The sequence below is a fragment of the Falco peregrinus genome, chromosome 2 (genome assembly GCF_023634155.1).
Source record: "Falco peregrinus isolate bFalPer1 chromosome 2, bFalPer1.pri, whole genome shotgun sequence".
Classification (NCBI taxonomy): Eukaryota; Metazoa; Chordata; class Aves; order Falconiformes; family Falconidae; genus Falco; species Falco peregrinus.
This window is the reverse complement of record NC_073722.1, coordinates 60,400,343-60,419,524: the sequence shown is the minus strand read 5'-3', so window position 1 is coordinate 60,419,524 and position 19,182 is coordinate 60,400,343. Positions and strand designations below refer to the sequence as shown.

The following is a 19,182-nucleotide window of genomic DNA, read 5'->3' as shown; positions in this document are numbered from 1 at the left end:
TTTCTTCTAAATCTTCTGTATCTTTCAGCAGTCTACTCATCAAGTACCTGTCTCCCTGTCTTGTACCTGCTTTTCTGTAAGGCAACTCAGCTATACTGAATCTTGTGTTGCTGCTACTAGACTACTTCCGCAATCTCATCAAGTTTAATTAAGATTATTCTTATACTATGGCGGCAGTTTAGCTAGACAGAACACATCAAAAGTTGCTCTAAAACACCACATGCAAGTTTAAATGATTATAAAGCTTAATAAAGTGAAGCAACGAGTAAAATTTTGAAACCAAAGCTTCTTAAAAAAGTACAATGGAAGTATACTGGAATTGTTCTGGTTATTGAAAAGGTAACTAGGAAACATCATAGCCTGAGATGTGCTTGAATCCAGCTTCCTGAAGAATTCAGTGTAGCACATTACTATTTAGAAAGATTTCAATTCACAGAATAGTGGGAAAAATATGATTCTATTCATTACATGATTATTTAGTCTTGCTAACATGCTGTGAACTTCATTGTGCAGTGAACATTACAATTAACTATGTTAAACACAGAACAGCCATAAATGTTCTCACTAAGTAATAATAGTAATAGTATCAGCTCACTGGTATCCATTTTTGTGAAGTGATAATTTTATTGAAGAACAATATTCCAGATGCAAACATTTATTGTCCTTTTATAGACAATTGTTCCAATAACTGTTTAGTGAGTACTAGCATCACAGGGAGAAAATTGTGTACCTCAGCTGCTGTCATGCCTGTGGCTGTAATGAAGTCTCTGTAGTAATCTAATTGTATTGACTTAGCAAAAAAACCCAGAATTCTAATTGACAACATAAAGCCAAACAAATTGTCAGTAAAGATATACTGTCTTAAGCCTTGTTGACACTGATGTCAAAACTGTTCTTTGTGGCCAAGAATTTAAATCAGATTCTTCTGAATTATTAAATTTAAACCCACATGAATTATGTAATCAACTCACTATGTACAGCTTGATGGTGAAGTTATTTGCATTTTCTTTCCTTCAGATTTTCAGGGGTGCACAGGGGTTTCCAAATGTGTTGCTTAAGGAATGTGATCTTGGAATTTTGAGTACAGTTACATCTCTGTCTCTGAAAGTGGCCAGGGCAAAAATTCATGGCTGAACCAAAAAGGCATTGAACTTTCAGATTAGAAACTTGAAGTTCCTCAGATTTGATACGTCTGCCTGGCAGAAGTAGTTGGGTCTCTCTATGTAGTCAATCTGGAAGTAAGCTTTTCAAGTTGGAGGTTGAAGATGGAATGTGTGAAGCCTCCCCTGAATCATCTTTCACTCTAACGCGGTACTGACTAGGATGTTGCCTAGCCATAGCTAATGTAAAATAAGGAACATAACATTTTTCCAAAATCTTAGTGGTCCCCAAGGCTTGACTGAGGGCTTACTTAATGTAGGGTAAAGTGCTTTTAAAAAGAAGTGGTTTGTGTATGGATCCCAGCTGGGAATGTTTTCGATAGAAGATAGGACACAAGCCAGCACTATGCCCTTGCCACACAGAAGGCTAACAGTATCCTGGGCTGCATCAGGAGAAGTGTTTCCAGCAGGCTGAGGAAGGTGATCTTTCAATTCTATCCAGCAACCCTGAGACCACACCTGGAGTTCTGTGTCCAGTTCTGGGCTCCCCCGTACAAGACAGACATGCACACATTGGAGAGAGTCCAATGAAAGGCCATGAAAACAATGAAGGGACTGGTGTATCTCTGCTATGAGGAAAGGCTGAGATAGCTGGGACTGTTTCATCTGGAAAAAAAGTAGGTTCAGTGAGGATCTTTTCTATGTGTACAGATACCTGAAGGAAAGGTGCAAAGAGGACAGAGCCAGACTGTTTTCTGTGGTGCCTGATGACAGGAGTCAATAAGTACAAACTGAAATGCAGGAGGTTTTGTCTGAACAACAGGAAACACTTGTTTTGCTGTGAGGGAGACTGAGCACTGGCACAGTTTGCCGAGAGAGGTTGTGGAGTCACCATCCCTGGAGATACTCAAAAGCCACTTGGACATGGTCCTGAGCAACCTGCTTTAGGTTGCCCTGCTTGAGTAGGGGGTTAAACTAGATGACCTCTAAAGATGATTTCCAAACTCAAGCATTCTCTGATTCTGTGACATACCCTAGTGTGGGTCTCAGAAGGACCACACTCCAAATGCTTTTGAGTTACTGTAACAGGTTTAGTAGTGATTGGTGCCAATTATACTGAACAGAAAAAAACTTATCTGACATATGTAAAATTCTCTATCAGGGCAACAAGGATGTACACTGATTTCTGTTGCCAGTAACACACAATAGAGTGATATGGCTTTTATCATAGCTGACCAACAATTTGTGCCCCATCACCACTCATACCAGGGTCAGCTGCTGACATGGTTTTGGCTGCCTTTAGAAAGGCTTGAATGGCTAATACCATAAGGAGAAAACTGCAGGTTTCATGTGTAGCCCAGATAAAAATGTTTGCAGAGGAAGCTGCTCTCTCCCTCCAATATTTAATCCTCTGAGAATGTAGTTCTACTACCTCGTCAGTTTATTCACAGCAGTTAATATGATTCCCACTAACTCAAGATGATACCATCTTTTTCTGTTATTTTTGGAAATCAATTACAGAGTACCAAACCCTTGCAGAAGAGAAAAAACAATTTAGCTGCTTCAACACATGCTGGAAGTGACAGCAAGAGCTTTGTGCATAGCTGTTTGGCATTCTAAAAGCTTTCCAAGAAAATCCATCCTTTTATTCATAAGACCTTTTGAAAAGCTACAAGCCACTTGCTTGCCATCTTTGTATTTATTATTGTAATGAACTTCTTATTGATTTAATCTCAATTGTTGATTTTAGAGTAAAGGTTGGAGTGTAACATACTATGTGTTTGTGTATTTGCTGTATAAGAAATGTTATGGTTCTTATAGCACTTCCTGCTCTGTGTGAGACATTTTTCACTACGTAAATTTCCAGCTAAAGTTAATAAAGAAAATAGTAAAATAATATTTCATCTGTAGGCTTAATTGATGCCACATACCATGTAGAGTGGAAGCAAAATGAATGACTTGCTGCAGTGTCACACAAAAGAGAGCTGTCCACAGCATGAGGTGCTGGCCAGAGGCCATGTTACTGTCAGGGAGAGTGGAGAGAGCCAGCTGGTTTTGTTAAATCATTTATATGATGTCCTGAGCTATGGCTAGTTACGAGCAGATTGCTTTTTGATTTTTTTTTTTTTTCTCTCTAAATGCTGATATGAAGAATTTTCCCTGCTAGCTATAGTTTTTTCCTTCTATCTTTTCACCTCTACAGCTCATTTGATTGCTCATATGTTCCTTACCAACTTAAATCATTAATGGGTCTAGATGCTGTCATATCATTTTTTACATTTTAAAATTCCTTTATCTTTTTCATTCTGCCTATGAATTAATAAAACAATGCACAAAGAATCAATCAGAAATGAAAACGTCTTGAAGCACTGTCATGTGCCAGGCTACAATTACAGTACCCGAGGTAATAAAATCATATTGGTTTTTGGTTTATCTGTTTCATGACGGGAGTAGTAAACAGTTTCAGATTTGTATCTGTCAAAATAGATGCTAATTTTTAGGGGTTTTGAATATAGAGAAATGTTGTGATAATATCTTGTCAGACTTGACAACTTCTTGTAGCTTTCAATAAATCTTTTCCATTTATAATATGACAATTATCAAGTAATTCCCACAGTTATATTTCTACAACCATTAAGGTAATTTTCTTACTTAAGTCTTGATATACCTATGTCACTAATTCCTTTTTAAGAAGAAATCATAAAAATACTGAGATCTCAAAAGAATAGTCTTAAAAAGAAGTGATGTTCTTATTTTTGTTTCATAAATAAATATAACAAAATAATTGTGTTAAAGTTCTAAATGTTGAATGTTCTAAAAAATGTTGAAAGTTCTTAAAAAAACCCACAAAACAACTTAAGTTTTTTCTGTCCTTCCAAGGTATGGGGTAATGTCAGATGGCACCCATCTCTGTTTTATTGGGAATTTGTTCAAATAGATAGATTTCAATATTTCAATTTATATGCTGACAATAAGAGCACTCTTCATTGAAAATTTCAAACCACTTTTAATCATTATATTGATGTTTCAAACATGCTGAGTTTGGTTTTTTTGTTCTACACCCTTGGGGATGCAAGCAGGCTTTATTAAACACTTTCAAAAACTCTGTTACTGAATATCTTTCTCAAAGGTAGGAGTATGAAAGCTTGGTTAATAGCAAGGACTGTCAAATAAAATGTATTAACAGAAGCTAGCAGAAAATTTGCGTAAGATTAGAGAGGGCTGTGTGTCTCTAAGCAATCTGAGTTACAGCACTTGCTGCAGGGATTGTAGAACTCTTGAGACCTTCAAATTGAGCTTCTCAGAAATCTAAAAAGAAATTGGGAGAGAACATGAACTAGAAAAACTAACTCTTGACCAGCTCTCATTGTAATGCCCCCAAACTTACATTGCATCTACAACAGAAAAAAAAACATCCAAACACCAAAACTGAAAGCAATGCTAAATGGAAAGCAGTGGAATGAGAGAAGTGATTCAGTTCTTCAGTTTTTCACTAGTTTGCTCATTGTCTGTGGAGAAGTTTCTTTCTCTCCCTCCCTCAGTTTCCATTCCTCATATGTATGATGATGTTGACACAGGTCTTGTTTGTCATAAAGCTTTGCTTGCTTGAGACAGATTTGGCATAGGAAAAACATTGGAGTTGCAGCCTTAATTGTGAGAGAAGAATGCTTGTTTTAGGTCTGAAGAAAATTGTAGTTACCCTGGTAAATCAGTTAAGTTTCTTTCTTCCCTTCTACTTTCCCCCACCCCCACCAAGATACCAGGTTTTATTAGACTGCATGATTTTCGAACCCGTAGAAGCCATATCAACCTGTGTAAAAGCCCTCTGGTAACTTCTGCTGTTTCTGTTAAGTATAGTCATACTCTTCTGTGTCATCTTCCTTTCTTAAAGCATCTTGTGCTTTAATAAAAGGTATTGCCCTCAGTTTAGCCTTCCACGTTTTTTAGCAGCTGGATGCAGAGGTGATCTTCCTAAGAGCCCCTAAGACTGCCATGGAGAAGCTACTGCATTCATCTTGGTTTTTATGTAGTCAACCACACTTTGAGAAGACTTTTTAAATTGCTTACCTGGATAGTATTACCATTTATAATTATTGTATCTAAATGTATCTTTTAGCACTTTTGGTTTTTTTTTTTTTTTCAAAATAGTAAAAAAAAAACCCCAAAAATGTTAACACATTTACTTGTATTCTTGGGTGACATTTTAAAAATTTAAAATGAATGGTGTCAACACAGGTTTATACTTTATGTAGAGCTGATCCAAAACTAAAAATCATATTTTATTATCAAAACATACACCAACATATAATTTTCTTTTCAGAAAATCACTAAACTGGAAGTCAAATTGCCTGCCCAGATGTTAACAGCAAATACTGGATTGTTTCTCCTGTTTGACTAATCATTTGTAATTAAGAACAATGATCCCTTTATTTCATTCCTTCATTTTGAATTTAATTCTTCTTTTGTGACACTTAGAAAAGAGCCATTAGTCATAAAGATGAATTTATATTTGTCTGAAAGAATATTGCAAAGCATAATCATGTTCTAAACAGATTTTGTTGACAGTTAAGTAGATTGCTACCCTAACCAGGAATTATACCAACAATCTCACCCTCTAGATTTAGTTCATTTGTTCATTGTCTTCTCTTTCATTTTTCTGCCTTGAAAATTTGCCTTTGTAAGAGATCTTCCCAAAGACTAAAATCGATTTTGAAAATGTAAAATATCTCTGCTTCATTCTTTAGTTATAAGTCTGAGGTATCTGTTCCGTTATAAGACGTATATATATCCTAAACTATCAATGGTTTAAACGTTGTTGGCTTGATTGTGCTCTAGATTTCATGCTGTGTGCTTGTTCAGATTGGCCTGTGCTTACTGAATATGCACAATCATATTTTTGTGGTACTGAAAAAGATCAAAAAGTATAGGAATAGCCAAAAATGAAAATTTAAAATCGCAAAATATATTCAGGTACAGTTGTGACATGACTAAACAGTTTACGGAGCTATGATATTTTCCTTTATCTTGTTTATGACACTCAGTGCAGTGTAAGAATTCATTTAATTTCTTTGTAGTTAATGAATAATTTATCCCATATAACTTTGGATTTGAACTAGAAATCTCATTAATTATCAGAGCACAGGAGTTACTTTTAGCTTCTTTAATGTGTGGCTCTGGATTGCTTATGACTTTGTATATATAGGCATGTGTGCACCATGGAGTTTACCAGGTTAAGATGCTAACATTGAAACCTTTCAAATATTTAATGGAGCAGTTGTGTAATTTAGTTATTTTTTTGTTTGAGACCCTCAAGCATCCTAGTGTCAGAAATCTAGGAAAACTTTCAAAGTATAGTTTTTGTCTTATCTTGAAATGTTGTCACCAGTCATTTCATATTTGCAAGACCTGAGTAATGGAATAGCATTAAGCTTATACAACAGTGAGATTTTTTAAATGTCCATTTAATAATAATTCCTCATCAATAAGATCTGTCAGTCACCTAGTTTAAAATGTATTTTTTTATAATATATTTTGAAAGTTCAATAAAATGAAACAGCAACTTAGTCATCAGAAGTTTGTGTGTAGATTTGTATATATTTCGATGATCTGAATACGTACATATTTATTCATAAATACCTGTGTGTATGTATTTTTACATATAAAATATATGTGCACTTTATCAATCAGAATTCTTGGCAAAAACTTCTCAGATTCTTTTAGGTGTGACCAGTTTTTTGAAAGATGTTCTGTCATATTGTGTGCTTTGGCAAGGTTCATGCAAGTCACTTTTAAAAATGTTTTAAAAACTTACTTTTCCTTCTAGTATTCTGGAATTTCTTTGCCTTTTCATGATTTACAAAACCACAGATCTCACAGCAGTTCCTCCTCAGTTAAAAATACTTACCTGATGTAAATATGGTCTAGTAGGTTTTCAGTTACTGCTGATAAAAACACAATATTAAATGGAGATATTTATCAAACATTTCTGTGGGTTTTGTCTTGATACTTTTAAAATCTCCGGGTATTAATTGCGAGATCAACTAGGATTTGTTTTAGTTTTCAATAGTTTAAAAATCAGCTGATTTTTTTTTTTTTACATGAATATACAAATCAATAGTGAGAGTGCTGCCAATAACTGTAACTAGCCAGATTAATAACCCTAAAAACTAAAGCCAAAATCACAATAATATTTTTATCTTCACAGCAAATGGTAAATTCTTTGTGCCTGTTTATAATGTACATATGTGCAGTTCTTAGAAAACTGAGGCCTTGATCCTTGTGGGTCGTTGGGAAGAGTTGATGTTAAATGAATTATGTTGACTAGCTTATCTCCCTCCTCCCCCCAAGCAGCGCAGAGGGACAGAGGATGGGGGTTGCAGTCAGTCCATCACATGTTGTCTCTGCTGCTCCTCCCTCTTCGTGCTCTTCTTCTGCTTCAGCCTGGGGTCCCTCCCACAGGAGACAATCCTTCACAAACTTCTCTAATGTGAGTCCTTCCCACAGGCTGAAGTTCATCATGAACTGCTCCAGCATGGGTCCCTTCCACAGGGTACAGTCCTTCAGGAACAGCCTGATCCAGCGCAGGTCCCCCACAGCGTCACAGGTCCTGCTAGAAAACCTGCTCCTCCGGTGTAGGCTCCTCTCCATGGGGTCACAGGTCCTGCCAGGAGTCTGATCCAGCACACGCTCGCCATGGGGTCACAGACTCTGGCACATGCACCTGCTCTTGGTGTGGGGGCCTCCACGGGCTGCAGGTGGATATCTGCTCCATCATGGACCTCCATGGACTGCAGGGGGACAGCTTTCATCACTAGACCTCACTCAGTTGAACAGTATACATTTGAGGGAACTGACTGGTACCTGGATGTGGTGATGGAATAAAATTTCATTGTGTTTAATGATTGTGTTGCAAAGAGCATATTTCATGGGGCCACAGTCATAGTTTTAGGAGCAGTGGTAGCCCTGGCATTCTGACAGTCTGGAAGTTGACTTTTCAAATGTTTCTAAAGCTAACAATTGTTTTGTAAGTAACATGTAATCTAAGGTCACAAGACAATGGAAATGGTATAAAAAAATGCTGATTAAATTTCAAAATATAGTCATGCATTGCATTTTTCTTACAATGGCTGGCTAAATAAACCTGTAGAAACTCATTATAAAGGAGGAAAATTATTAACCCTTTAATGTATTCAGTTTCTGAATTCATAAGGAATGCAGACAAAACTAGGATGGATAGTGCTAGGATATGATAAGGGGGTGATCTAAGGTCTTGAAGCCTGGTGACACTATGCTCAGGGAGGACCGAGAAATGTCATTGAGGGAAGTTCTATTTGTAAAGGTTTACTATGTAAATAAACAGCTAAACATGACATTTGATTGAAATTACAGGCAAAGTGAAACAATTATGATTGAAAAGAATAAAAATGACAAAATGTCTGTTTACTAGCTTATTTAAAGCTAGCAAATTTAACACTTTAATAATTGGTCTATAAATTCCTTATTTTTTTCTTGACTTATTTCAGTCATATATGTATTTTTGTTGTGAAATGGTTGTTTATTCTGTGACTTGTGGCAGTAGTTATTCACAGTGAGTTCATTTATGCCATTAGTATCTAACTAGTGCATGGTAAAACCTCAAGAGTTTTGATTTGGATAAATATTTAGCAATATAAACATTTTTCAGCTTTACATTATAAAAATCTTATATCAATATGTTTGATATGTCAAATGGATTTAATCTGTCTTTTTATTTCTAATTGAATTGAATGACTCATTTTTTTGCATTTTTTACTTTAATGAAAATAAAGGCAGTTTTTAAGCATAAAACTGGTCATTCTATCTGTTTTATAAGTTAGTTGGGCTTTTATTTGTGTTTTAAGTGTTTTGTTGGTTTGTGGTTTTGTTTTTTTTTTTTTCCCCTCCTAAGCACAAAGCTTATTAAACCAATCTTTGCAATGGGCATGTTTCAGGAAGAACTTTTACATAAACAGAGTGGGATTTCTCCATGACTTAAAAATCAAGTTAAAACAAACTTAATACCATCCAGTCTAAAGGCAATGTGACAGTTGAATATGAATATGAATATAAATAACTGTAAAAGAAAATTAAGGATGTAAAAAAAATGTTTAATGGTTTCTAATTAAATGCCATAACTTCTTTAAGCAGTTTGCAGTTACTGCTTGCTTATATGCTAGAAGAACTTAAAAGAGGTTCAGGAAAACAGCAGATGATGATGGTATCCATATCTCCTAAAGGGCAAATTTAAAGCTTAGAAGGGTTTTCCTGTTTCTTTTGGTGTAAATTATGCTGTACACAATGGCATACTGTTATGTAAAATATGAGTGTATGTATAATGACTTAAATTATTAATTTAATTTACTAAGTATAATACAAAATTTATAATTTCATTTATGATGTGCATTTATAGAAGGAAAAGATTTTTCTTTAATTGTGTGAAAGAGTGTACTGGTTTTGGCTACAAGCTATTATGAAGAAAATTACCTTTATCTCAGCCAAAACCAATACAAAAAAGTCACATAACTTTTCTTAAAAAAAAAAAAAATCCTGAACGACCTCATAAAGGGGAATAAAACAGTCTTCAGAAATAATGTGAACTACTTACATGGATTACATTAAGGACTTTTACAGTTTCTTGCTGATAAATTTGAAATACAAATCCAATTTGAAATTTCAAACCAGAAGTTTACTTTTAAATTAATGAAACTCACCAAATTCTTACTAAGTTCCTCGTAAAAATAACACTGATGTAATTTACGCTGAATGAATGCATTCCTTCTGTGCTTATGGAAACTGATTTGCTATACGTTCTCAGATAATCTTCTTGTAATAAAATCTATGAAAAACAGACATCTCGTTTGCTTACTTAGACTTGCATCTTTCTTTTCCAGATGACACGAGAGCAGTATATATTAGCAACACAACAGAACAGCCTTCCAAGGACTGAACATCCTCAGTTTTACCCAGTAGGAATTTATGGATGGCGAAAGAGGTGCTTATACTTCTTTGTGCTTCTGTTGCTGGTTACCATGATTGTTAACATGGCAATGACAATATGGATTTTGAAGGTTATGAATTTCACAGTGGTAAGTATCGCTTTAACTTTATGCATCCTGATTCTTGAAGTAACCTTGTAATTTTGGATTAAAAAGATTTTTTGTTTTGTTTTGTTTGCCCAACTAAAAGCATTTTGGTAACTATCGCAAGCATCTCTTGGTCTCGTCACCACTTACAGCAATCAGTTGTTTCTGTGTCTCTTCTGTATGGTATCTGTCTTAGGAGGAAACAGTGTTAGTTACATCCTAGGGTGGCTTTTTTAGTTCTTAGTATTTTTTCCAGTTTACTGACCATTTGGATGGTGTTTCCCCTAGAACTTAGACTAGTTGGTTTGAGATTGATAAGAGAGGGCAGGTGAGTATAAAAGCTGCATGCATTTGAGACAGCCTCCTAGCAACAAAGTGTTACTGAGTCTGCATTTCAGATGTACATCTGAAAATAAACACCTTAATTCAGTGGAAACAATGTTAACTTTCGAGCTCTTCCCAAAGCTTTGGTTGGATAAAGGTGGTAGGAGTGCTTACTAACTGGCAGTGGAGTAATGTCTTTTTGTATATCAAAAGGAAAGATAGAAGACACCACAATTTAAAAAAATGGTGGTGCTTCTAGGATCATTGCACTCGCTCTTTGATTTTGACCTTCATAAGACATATTTTGATGTAGTTAGTAATCCATTTATAATTTCTAGGGTCATAGCACATTTCTATTCTCCATTAGTTTATTGGAAATAATAATAAAAAACAGTCAACAAAACCAGCATTAAATATATGCGTAAAATTATATCTGCTAATGCTCTGCAATGCATAAGGTTATCTGAGGTCATTGCCTGGTGAGATGTATTGAGCAAATGAATTGTTACTTCTGAGTTGCTACTAGTGGATTAATACGGTGGATTCATATTTTGACCACTATACGGCTTTAATATTCATGTACTGAAGACTTTGTTAGAAGTTTGGGGTGGTGGTGGTGCTTGGGTTTTGGAGTTTATTGTTTTTTGGGTTTTTTTTTTGTGGGGTTTTGTGTGTGTGTTTGTTTGGGGTTTTCTTAGCAAAATGTGCTTGCAAAACAGGACATCCACAGAGACTTTTTCTATTTGCATTAGAAGGGTATTTGTGCATACCTCTTGACTTCAGTAAAATGGTCTGCTATTATTCCACAGGAAAATTAAGCATGGAAATTTAAATAAGTTAAGAAGATGCTTTAAAAAGCACATAATTTTTCTCTGTGCAGAAGATTGCTTTGCAATAAAATATTTGAAACTACTGCTCCCATATCTAGGCAATGATTGACCTTCCATACTACAAGCTACTACAGCACTGTCCAGTTTGAAACTCTTACAGTTTGAACATAGAAACTTTTTAAAATAAAACTAGAAAAGAGATCTTGAAATATTTTTCTTTTCTGTGTGTCAAAGCTTTGTTAGAAAGTTAAACAATTATGGTGAGTCACTAAATCGGTGCAGGAATCTAGTGCAGAAAACAACTGAATTGTTTCACAGTTGTGTTTGCTAGTTAGTGGATTGAAGACCTTGCTTCAGTAACTTGAGATGTATGTATCTGAAATAATTATGGAAACACTGACTTAACAGTTTCACAAAGATAATGTTTGAAATGTTACATGCTTGATTTATAAACTCATTATTTAATAATTATAGTTCAGAGATCACAAAGCTTATGTGCATCTTTAATAATCCTGAATTTGTTATAAATACAGATAAATGGTATGCCGCTGAATAGTGTGAGTTAATCTTTAACCCTTCTGTTACAGAATTAAAAATATTTTTTTATATTCAGATTTACCATAGTCATATATACCAGTAAGTGATTTGGAAAACAAAAATGGAACATATCACTCCTTTTTCATATGATAACCCCTCCAAAATATTGCATATACTTGGTAACACTGTTCATTTAGGAATATCATATACCCCTTAAATACCTCAGAAATTATCATTCCTACTTAGCTGTTTGTTATGAACAATCTGCAAAATTTTCCAAAGGATTTGGTACTTAAAAAGAATAACCAAAGCATTTTATTTAATGATCATACCACCACCAGATCTTTCTTACTCAATTTTATACATAGTATATCCCTGTTGACATAAAATTACTGAACGTTATTCTTTTAATGGCAAAATATTTCATGCTTTTGTTTAATGACATACTCCTTCAGGACTGATTTGATTTTGTCTTCCAACTTTTATATAAATTTATAGAATGATAAGTGGTTAAACTGTTTCAGAAAATATAATCCATAGGCATAAAACTGTGGTTTATGACCTGAAACTGTATGTCCTAAAGTGCATACATTTGTTTTACAAAGAGACTGTTAAAAAATATAGTAATTAAATTATATTACAATAGGATATTTAATATTCTAAAGCCACATATAATAGATGTAGGCATATCATGTAACTTAAAGCTGAAAGAATGAAAAAAGTCTGTCAGTATTTACTTCTGCTTTTATAAGAACCATTATTTTAGATCATGTTCAAATTCATTTTGTTTATTATACACTGATGAATACCAGTTTTCTTCTGCAGATTGATTGAATGATAGTCTTCTACTTGGACTAGTTAATATTCACATTAGAGTCTCTGTATGGGTTCAAAAATTGATTGCTAGAAGATTGTCATATAAAAAACTCTGTAAAATCTTCATGCTTTTGTCCACACATGCACATTTGAGCACCAGTGAGAAATTTGTATCAAGTCTGAAGGAGTCACATTCTTAGTGATGGATGTTGGAGAGTAATTTAGTTTATGAACCTAAACTTCATGTATTCAAAGAATGCAGCAGCTTTGAAGTATACATATATTTCGTCCATGCATGTGTATATATGTATAGATACATATAAACTAAGAAACTGTATATCTGGGTAGTGATAGGAAATCTGAAGTATAGCTAGAAACTTTTTGTAAAGGAAAATACTTTTATGAAACTGGTTTGAAGAGTATTTGCACAAGAGAGGAGTCTAGCCATGATAAAATAATTGTTGAAATTGAACTGCTTTGATGTTTTGACATTATTTTAAATTATGTGCTGTTTTAGCACAAGCCAACATTGAGCTTTTTATGAAAACAATAGTAATTTCACTGCTTCTAGGGGTTGTGAAGAGCCAGGGCATGGGTTCATCATTGCTGGCTGACAGCTGCAGCAATGTTAATTTGTATTAGCTGCTGACTTTCTATTTTTAACTGTGCAGCTGCAGCCACTGGCCAATTGGCATAATAAAAGCCTTTCTGAGTTCGATTTATGCATTCTCCAATTGGAAAAGTTTTTTTGAATGTATTGACCTTGCCTGTTAAAATCATATTCTGAATGTGAGCTAGTTATCCCATGCTTGTTTATACAAAGAGAGGAGAAATAGGGTTGGCTATTCATCTCATATTAAGGCAACTAAAGTGAGTTGTCCTTAAGGAATGGATGTTGAATATCTCATCAAAGAAGTAATTAAAAAGGAAATATGGTTTATTTGCAATTGTGTAAAAACACAGTGTAGGCATGTTGTGCAAATCTCCTTTTATTAGATTAAGTAGTATAGCTGGGAAAAGTAGAGAAACTTTCAGGTATATAATCTATTCTTCCAGTGTACAATGTGAGAAATAATTTTGAAAGGTAAATAAAAATTACAAATAATTACCCTGGTATAATGTATATCAGACAGGCAAACCCAGAGGTAATTAGTATCTGTGTAGCAGATGGAATAGTAGATGGTAGAATCAGAGATGTAATAACCATTTTTTGAAAGACATTCCTTGATACCACTTGAACATTATTCTCTGATACAATTTTTATTTTGCATCATCTTTAAGATATTCTAAACTCAATAGAATTATGATTGTATATAATTTATTCTTCATATTCATGAATAAAGTACATTGACAGTTGGTTAATCTGATTACTTACTGTGTAAAAGAGATTTACTTTATATTTTTGTCACTAAACACATACCAGTGCAGAAATATGTGACTGCGAGTTTTCTGCAGGTTATTTCAAATTACAGCTTTAAAAGAGAAATTCAAAGTATTCCTCTTACCGCTGTGAAGTGACATTGCAAAGTGACACAGGGCGATCAGCATACAAACCTAAGTCCCCCCTCTTGGTGGGGGAGGCATTTGATATCAGTGCATTTATACATTTTCTAATATGTACACAGTTGGCATTGATATTTGCATTTACTTGACATTACGTTATTCCATTGCTTATTACATTACCTTGAAGTTTGGAGTTTACTAAAGCTGAAAATTGTAATGGTAGGAAAAATGCAAATGTGAACCCCTATAGTTTTTAGGATCTTTTTTGGGTTGGCCTGTGATTCAGCCACATATCTTAGGAAGTATCATATCAGCACTGAATTATTTTACCGGTTTTGGTTATATATCTGGTTTTGTGTGTCTCTGCTTTACCCTTAGGAATCAATGTATGAAAAGACTTATTTTTTTACCCCTAATGCAGTCTTCCAAATCAGGTATTTTCTCTTGCTATAGTTACTTGCAGTCTTGTAGTCAGTTTTGACTGCTGTCATTTCATGATGTTTTCTGTATTAATACATGTTAAACTCCCCTTGCCAGTAGTACCATGGGAATTACTTTTAAGATTAGGAATGAGACAGCTTATCATCTGGGTTGAGACAGCTATTCCTCAAGAGAACTTGTACTTCAATTTAGCTTGAAACATAAGCAGCAGTTTGAATTTCCTGGCTAGAATTCGTGTGCTTTGTGCTTACAATTGAACATATTCTGGTTGCTGGCTCCCTAGCTCCAGCTTCACATTACTTGGACAGCAGGTAGTTTGCAAGATGGTTAAATGTCTGCCGAAAGATACACATGCCAACTAAAGATGATTTCTTTTTATGTGACAGCATATATAACAGCACAGATATATGCAACCACTAACTCATCTCTGCATCTTTATAGATCGTCCTTATATTCCTTTAGGAGTTTGACTTTTAGAGTTAGAATCTTTCAGATCAGCAAAAACCTAAATCTGAAAAATAATATTTTATTAACATAGTTATAGAGACCAATAAACACAAGTTTATTTTCCTGGGTTTTGATTGAGAATGAGAAAAATATTTCTTATTTTTAATTTCCTGTGTTGTTGGGACACACACACATATCCTGATCTTAATATCCAATACAGAAAAAATGCTTATAATTTTTTCAAAGTACAATTTGTTTATTAAAGCTATGATTTGATACTTAAGGCTTTAGTGGTACAGAACTAAAGCAGCTGTATTAAATACTTTTATCTAGACTTATAGCAAACTGTCTCGGCATGCTGTAAAATAAAAAAATAATTTATTTACAAAACTATACTATACTGTAATACTCATCCATCGAACAAGCACAACAGTGATACGAGCCATCAGGTTTCTAAGATTCTTTGACCACCCAGGTCTCTCTGTTTGATGTTCGAAACAGTATTTGTTCTGTTATTAGTTCAGTTGGTTCTGCTGATCTATGCAATGAAGACAGTATTTGCCTATGGCAGCTAAAATCAGAAGTAAGAAAAACCTCTTTTCCATTTCTTAGCTAATTTTTGTAGCAGACTGGCATTTGAAATTTATTAAGTTGTGTAATAGCTGTACTTATCTCTACTAAAAAATAATTTGGTTGTTTGGCAAACAGACAACTTTCATTTTAAAAAGGCAGCAGTTTGTTATTATGTTTTGAATAAATATTATCATGATTTAATAGTAGCAGTTGCTGGATACTTAATATGTTCTGCCGCACCTGCAGATTTCATTTATTTAAATGGCAATCATTTATTGTCAATGAGTTACTTTAAGCTGTAAATAATCTCATTTTAAAAACTTGTTCTCTTAACTAGATAGAGAACTATTTCTCTATATCCCTCAAATTTTTAGTTTTCAAGAACCTGATGTCCCATTTTGGGATGAATGCAAGAAAGCTTTTGTTTCCTTTTTGTTTGTTTTCTGTAGTGAGAGAGATCCAGTCCAGAGCAGGCAATATCATTAATTATTAATGATTAAGAGACTTAGTCAAGATATCGGAGACCAAGGTTCAAATTCATGAAGTCTCCAATATAGATCATGTCCCAGGTAAGTGTCCTACTCATAGGCTATTAGTCCTCCTCATTTCTGATGTTATGTTTCAATAGATCCGTGACCTGCATCTTACTATCTTTTAGTCTCAAACATTAGATATCCCTGTAATAAATTTTATTGAAAATTCCTATGAAATAGCTGTCTATTCCTCAATAATATTTTCTGCTCAGTTTATAATTCCTTTGAAAAAAAAAATGTTTAGAAAAATTTCAGCCAGCTAAAATGAGTATTAGAAAAGCATATATGTGTGCATACGCACATGTATACACACACATGTAATTGGCTGTATTCTCAGCTCCTTTTTATGCTGCACTGGAAAACAGAAACTTGTTTCTTGAATTAACCTGCCAACACCAGGCATGATTCAAAGACTTGTTCATAGCATGTCAGCAAAATAATCTTGTTACGCATTAATTCTACTTGTACTTTATCCCGTTTGTTAACACTCATGAAAAAGCACAACTTTGTTGAGTGGGAGGGTATTTTCAAATAATTTTGTCCTCTTTGATTTGGAGTGCAGTGGGTAGGAATGAATTGATTTATTCTTACTCTCTTTTAAGCATGTCACATAGTTTCTGTTCTCAGTACAATGAAGAATTCATTTTAAGTATTTCTAATACCATTCTTCTAAATCACTTTTTATCTCATTTTGTATATTTATCTCCTATATTGTATACCTTCTTTCCTAGCACTTATGGGAAGAAAAAAAAAACCAATCTGTCAGTGCAAGTATGGTGTAGGTTTACTTGACTGTATAGTAATTCATGTGCACAATCCTAATTAATTTCTGTAAATTTTCTGTTATCTCCTCTTCACCCCATCCCCAGTGAAAGGGAAAACATTAAAATCTGTCATGTCATAGTGAAAAGGCAACTAATCTAAAATACCAAGTTTGCAATCTCTTATTTGTTACATATACTCATGGCGAGAGTTTGCACAAACAATCAAGCCACTGTTACAGATATTTGGTTAGCTGTTTTATAGTACTAGGCATCTCATGCAAAGGCATCTTGTTAAAAAGTAGGAAGGTATTGTTTAAAACAGTGCTGTTTAATAACACTTCTTAGCAAATATGAATTGGCTTGATTTGATGTGCAGGTTACATGATTGGTTCTGGGTGGCTGAATGCAGAATTTAAATATTTTATTTTATTCCTGGGATATATATCTGTGCATTCTGCTGTTTATTGTTACAAATTATCTCTGGTGAAGAAAAAATGAAAAAAAATACATTTCTCATTTTTATATTTGTTTGGTCATGCAGATTTAATGGCAGGATACTGTTAAAGTTCCCAAGAGAAAAAGGGAATAAATACTCTGCACCCTACATAACCTTGTAAAAATGTGATTAAATTCACTGCAGGAAAAAAAAAATAATTCTATTTATACCGTAGTTTAAGCAATTTCAACCTGACCTTGCAGTGGCTTTAAAAAATTGTACTGTAGTATCCAGATTTTGAATACTTGGGGAAAACTGCCTATAATCAATGTTTACTTTGTAGACATGCATTGAGACCATAAAGAGGTATTTGCCTGTACAAGGTCACTGCTTGCTCATTTGTCTCATTGCTTCAGATGTGTTTTATGAAGCGTCAGGACTGATTTAGAATCAGCTTAAGGGACACAGATTTGTAGCTTGTACCTTTATCCCATGTCATCAGTCCAGCATGCCACAGGTAGCTTGCCCTGTATTGCAAAATAAGTGTGGATGGCTACATCTTCTTCCACCATTCACTGCAGTGATTCTGATATGCATTAAACTATGAGTCATGCAATCTTTTGTTAAGAGTTTTAATGTTCAAAAAGAGTGCCAAATATGGCTATAGAAATTACAGAAGAAGGAAACAACAATTTCAATTCATTTGATAGGTAAAGTGACAATGAATATATATATATATATATATATATATATAGTTTGTGGAAGTTTACCTTTTATTAAATAATAATAATGTGTTTTAGCTGAGTGAACAAAGTTTACTAGATAACTTAATCACTGTGTAAATAGGCTGGAACAAGCATCCCAGAATTTTTTTCCAAATATTTGCTTTCATGAAACTTGAGTTAACTTAGTTTCCATTATTGGCTTTCAGATGTGTTCCCTTTCCATGTGTATTCTAGCATGACATTAATGTTTGTGGAAAGCAAGATTTTCAAAAGAATATTATACAAAAAAATATAATGCTGAGTTCTTAAAGGTTTATCCAATAAACCAGTTCTGACACTTAAGTTTGTCAAATCACATAGCTTGAATAGCGGGTCCTTGATGTGCAATCTTTTTTAAGGGGGGAGAAGATGGGGAGCGGGGAGCAGGGAAGAAGAAAAAACTTAATTTTCTATATTAGGGTTTAAGAAAATATTCAGCAGAAAGTCATTACATGGAAAGAAAAGGCCAATACAACATGTTTGTCTCAAATAGGGCAACTAAAGCAGACTAAGTTCATTTTATAGTTCAGACCAAGCAGTAATGTTTTGTAATGTTATTCAGCATCAATTAGAAAGGTATCAAACCAATCTGATATTGAACAATCTTTAATTACTTAAAGGCACCAACAATCTATATAAATAAATAAATGTGTCATGGTTTCTTCTTTCCCTTCCATTAATGGGATGATTTATGTGGGTATAGAGTACAATAAAAAATTACCGTCTGTATTTGTAATCCTGTTTTTATTTGTACAGAACTTCCATCTTGAAATCAATACAAGTCTGTGTACAGGAGCAGAACGTGCTCATTTTAATCTAGCCTAAATTAGACCTAGTCCGTCTAGAAATAACAATAAGAAAGAAATCAGAGGGTAAGATAGAATATGTAGTGATAGGTATCTTACATGGCAGAGTTTTTCTTTTCCTCTTCTTTCTTATAAATCAGGATATTAGATGTGTGGTTGCAATTCCAGACAGGATTAGATGATGAAATCAAATGTTTTAAGCATGAA

The 19,182-nt window shown here is 34.1% G+C and overlaps 1 protein-coding gene across 2 annotated transcripts in view; it reads left to right on the top strand.

Moving 5' to 3' along the window:
- Nucleotides 1-10,009: 10,009 nt before the first annotated feature.
- The window catches only part of SGCZ (sarcoglycan zeta), a 222,829-nt gene continuing 213,656 nt past the window's right edge, over nt 10,010-19,182 (top strand). For both annotated transcript variants that reach the window (XM_055796834.1, XM_055796833.1), the window contains exon 1: nt 10,010-10,204. In XM_055796834.1, the coding sequence (XP_055652809.1) occupies nt 10,010-10,204 (195 nt within the window). The remainder of the gene's footprint in view (nt 10,205-19,182) is intronic.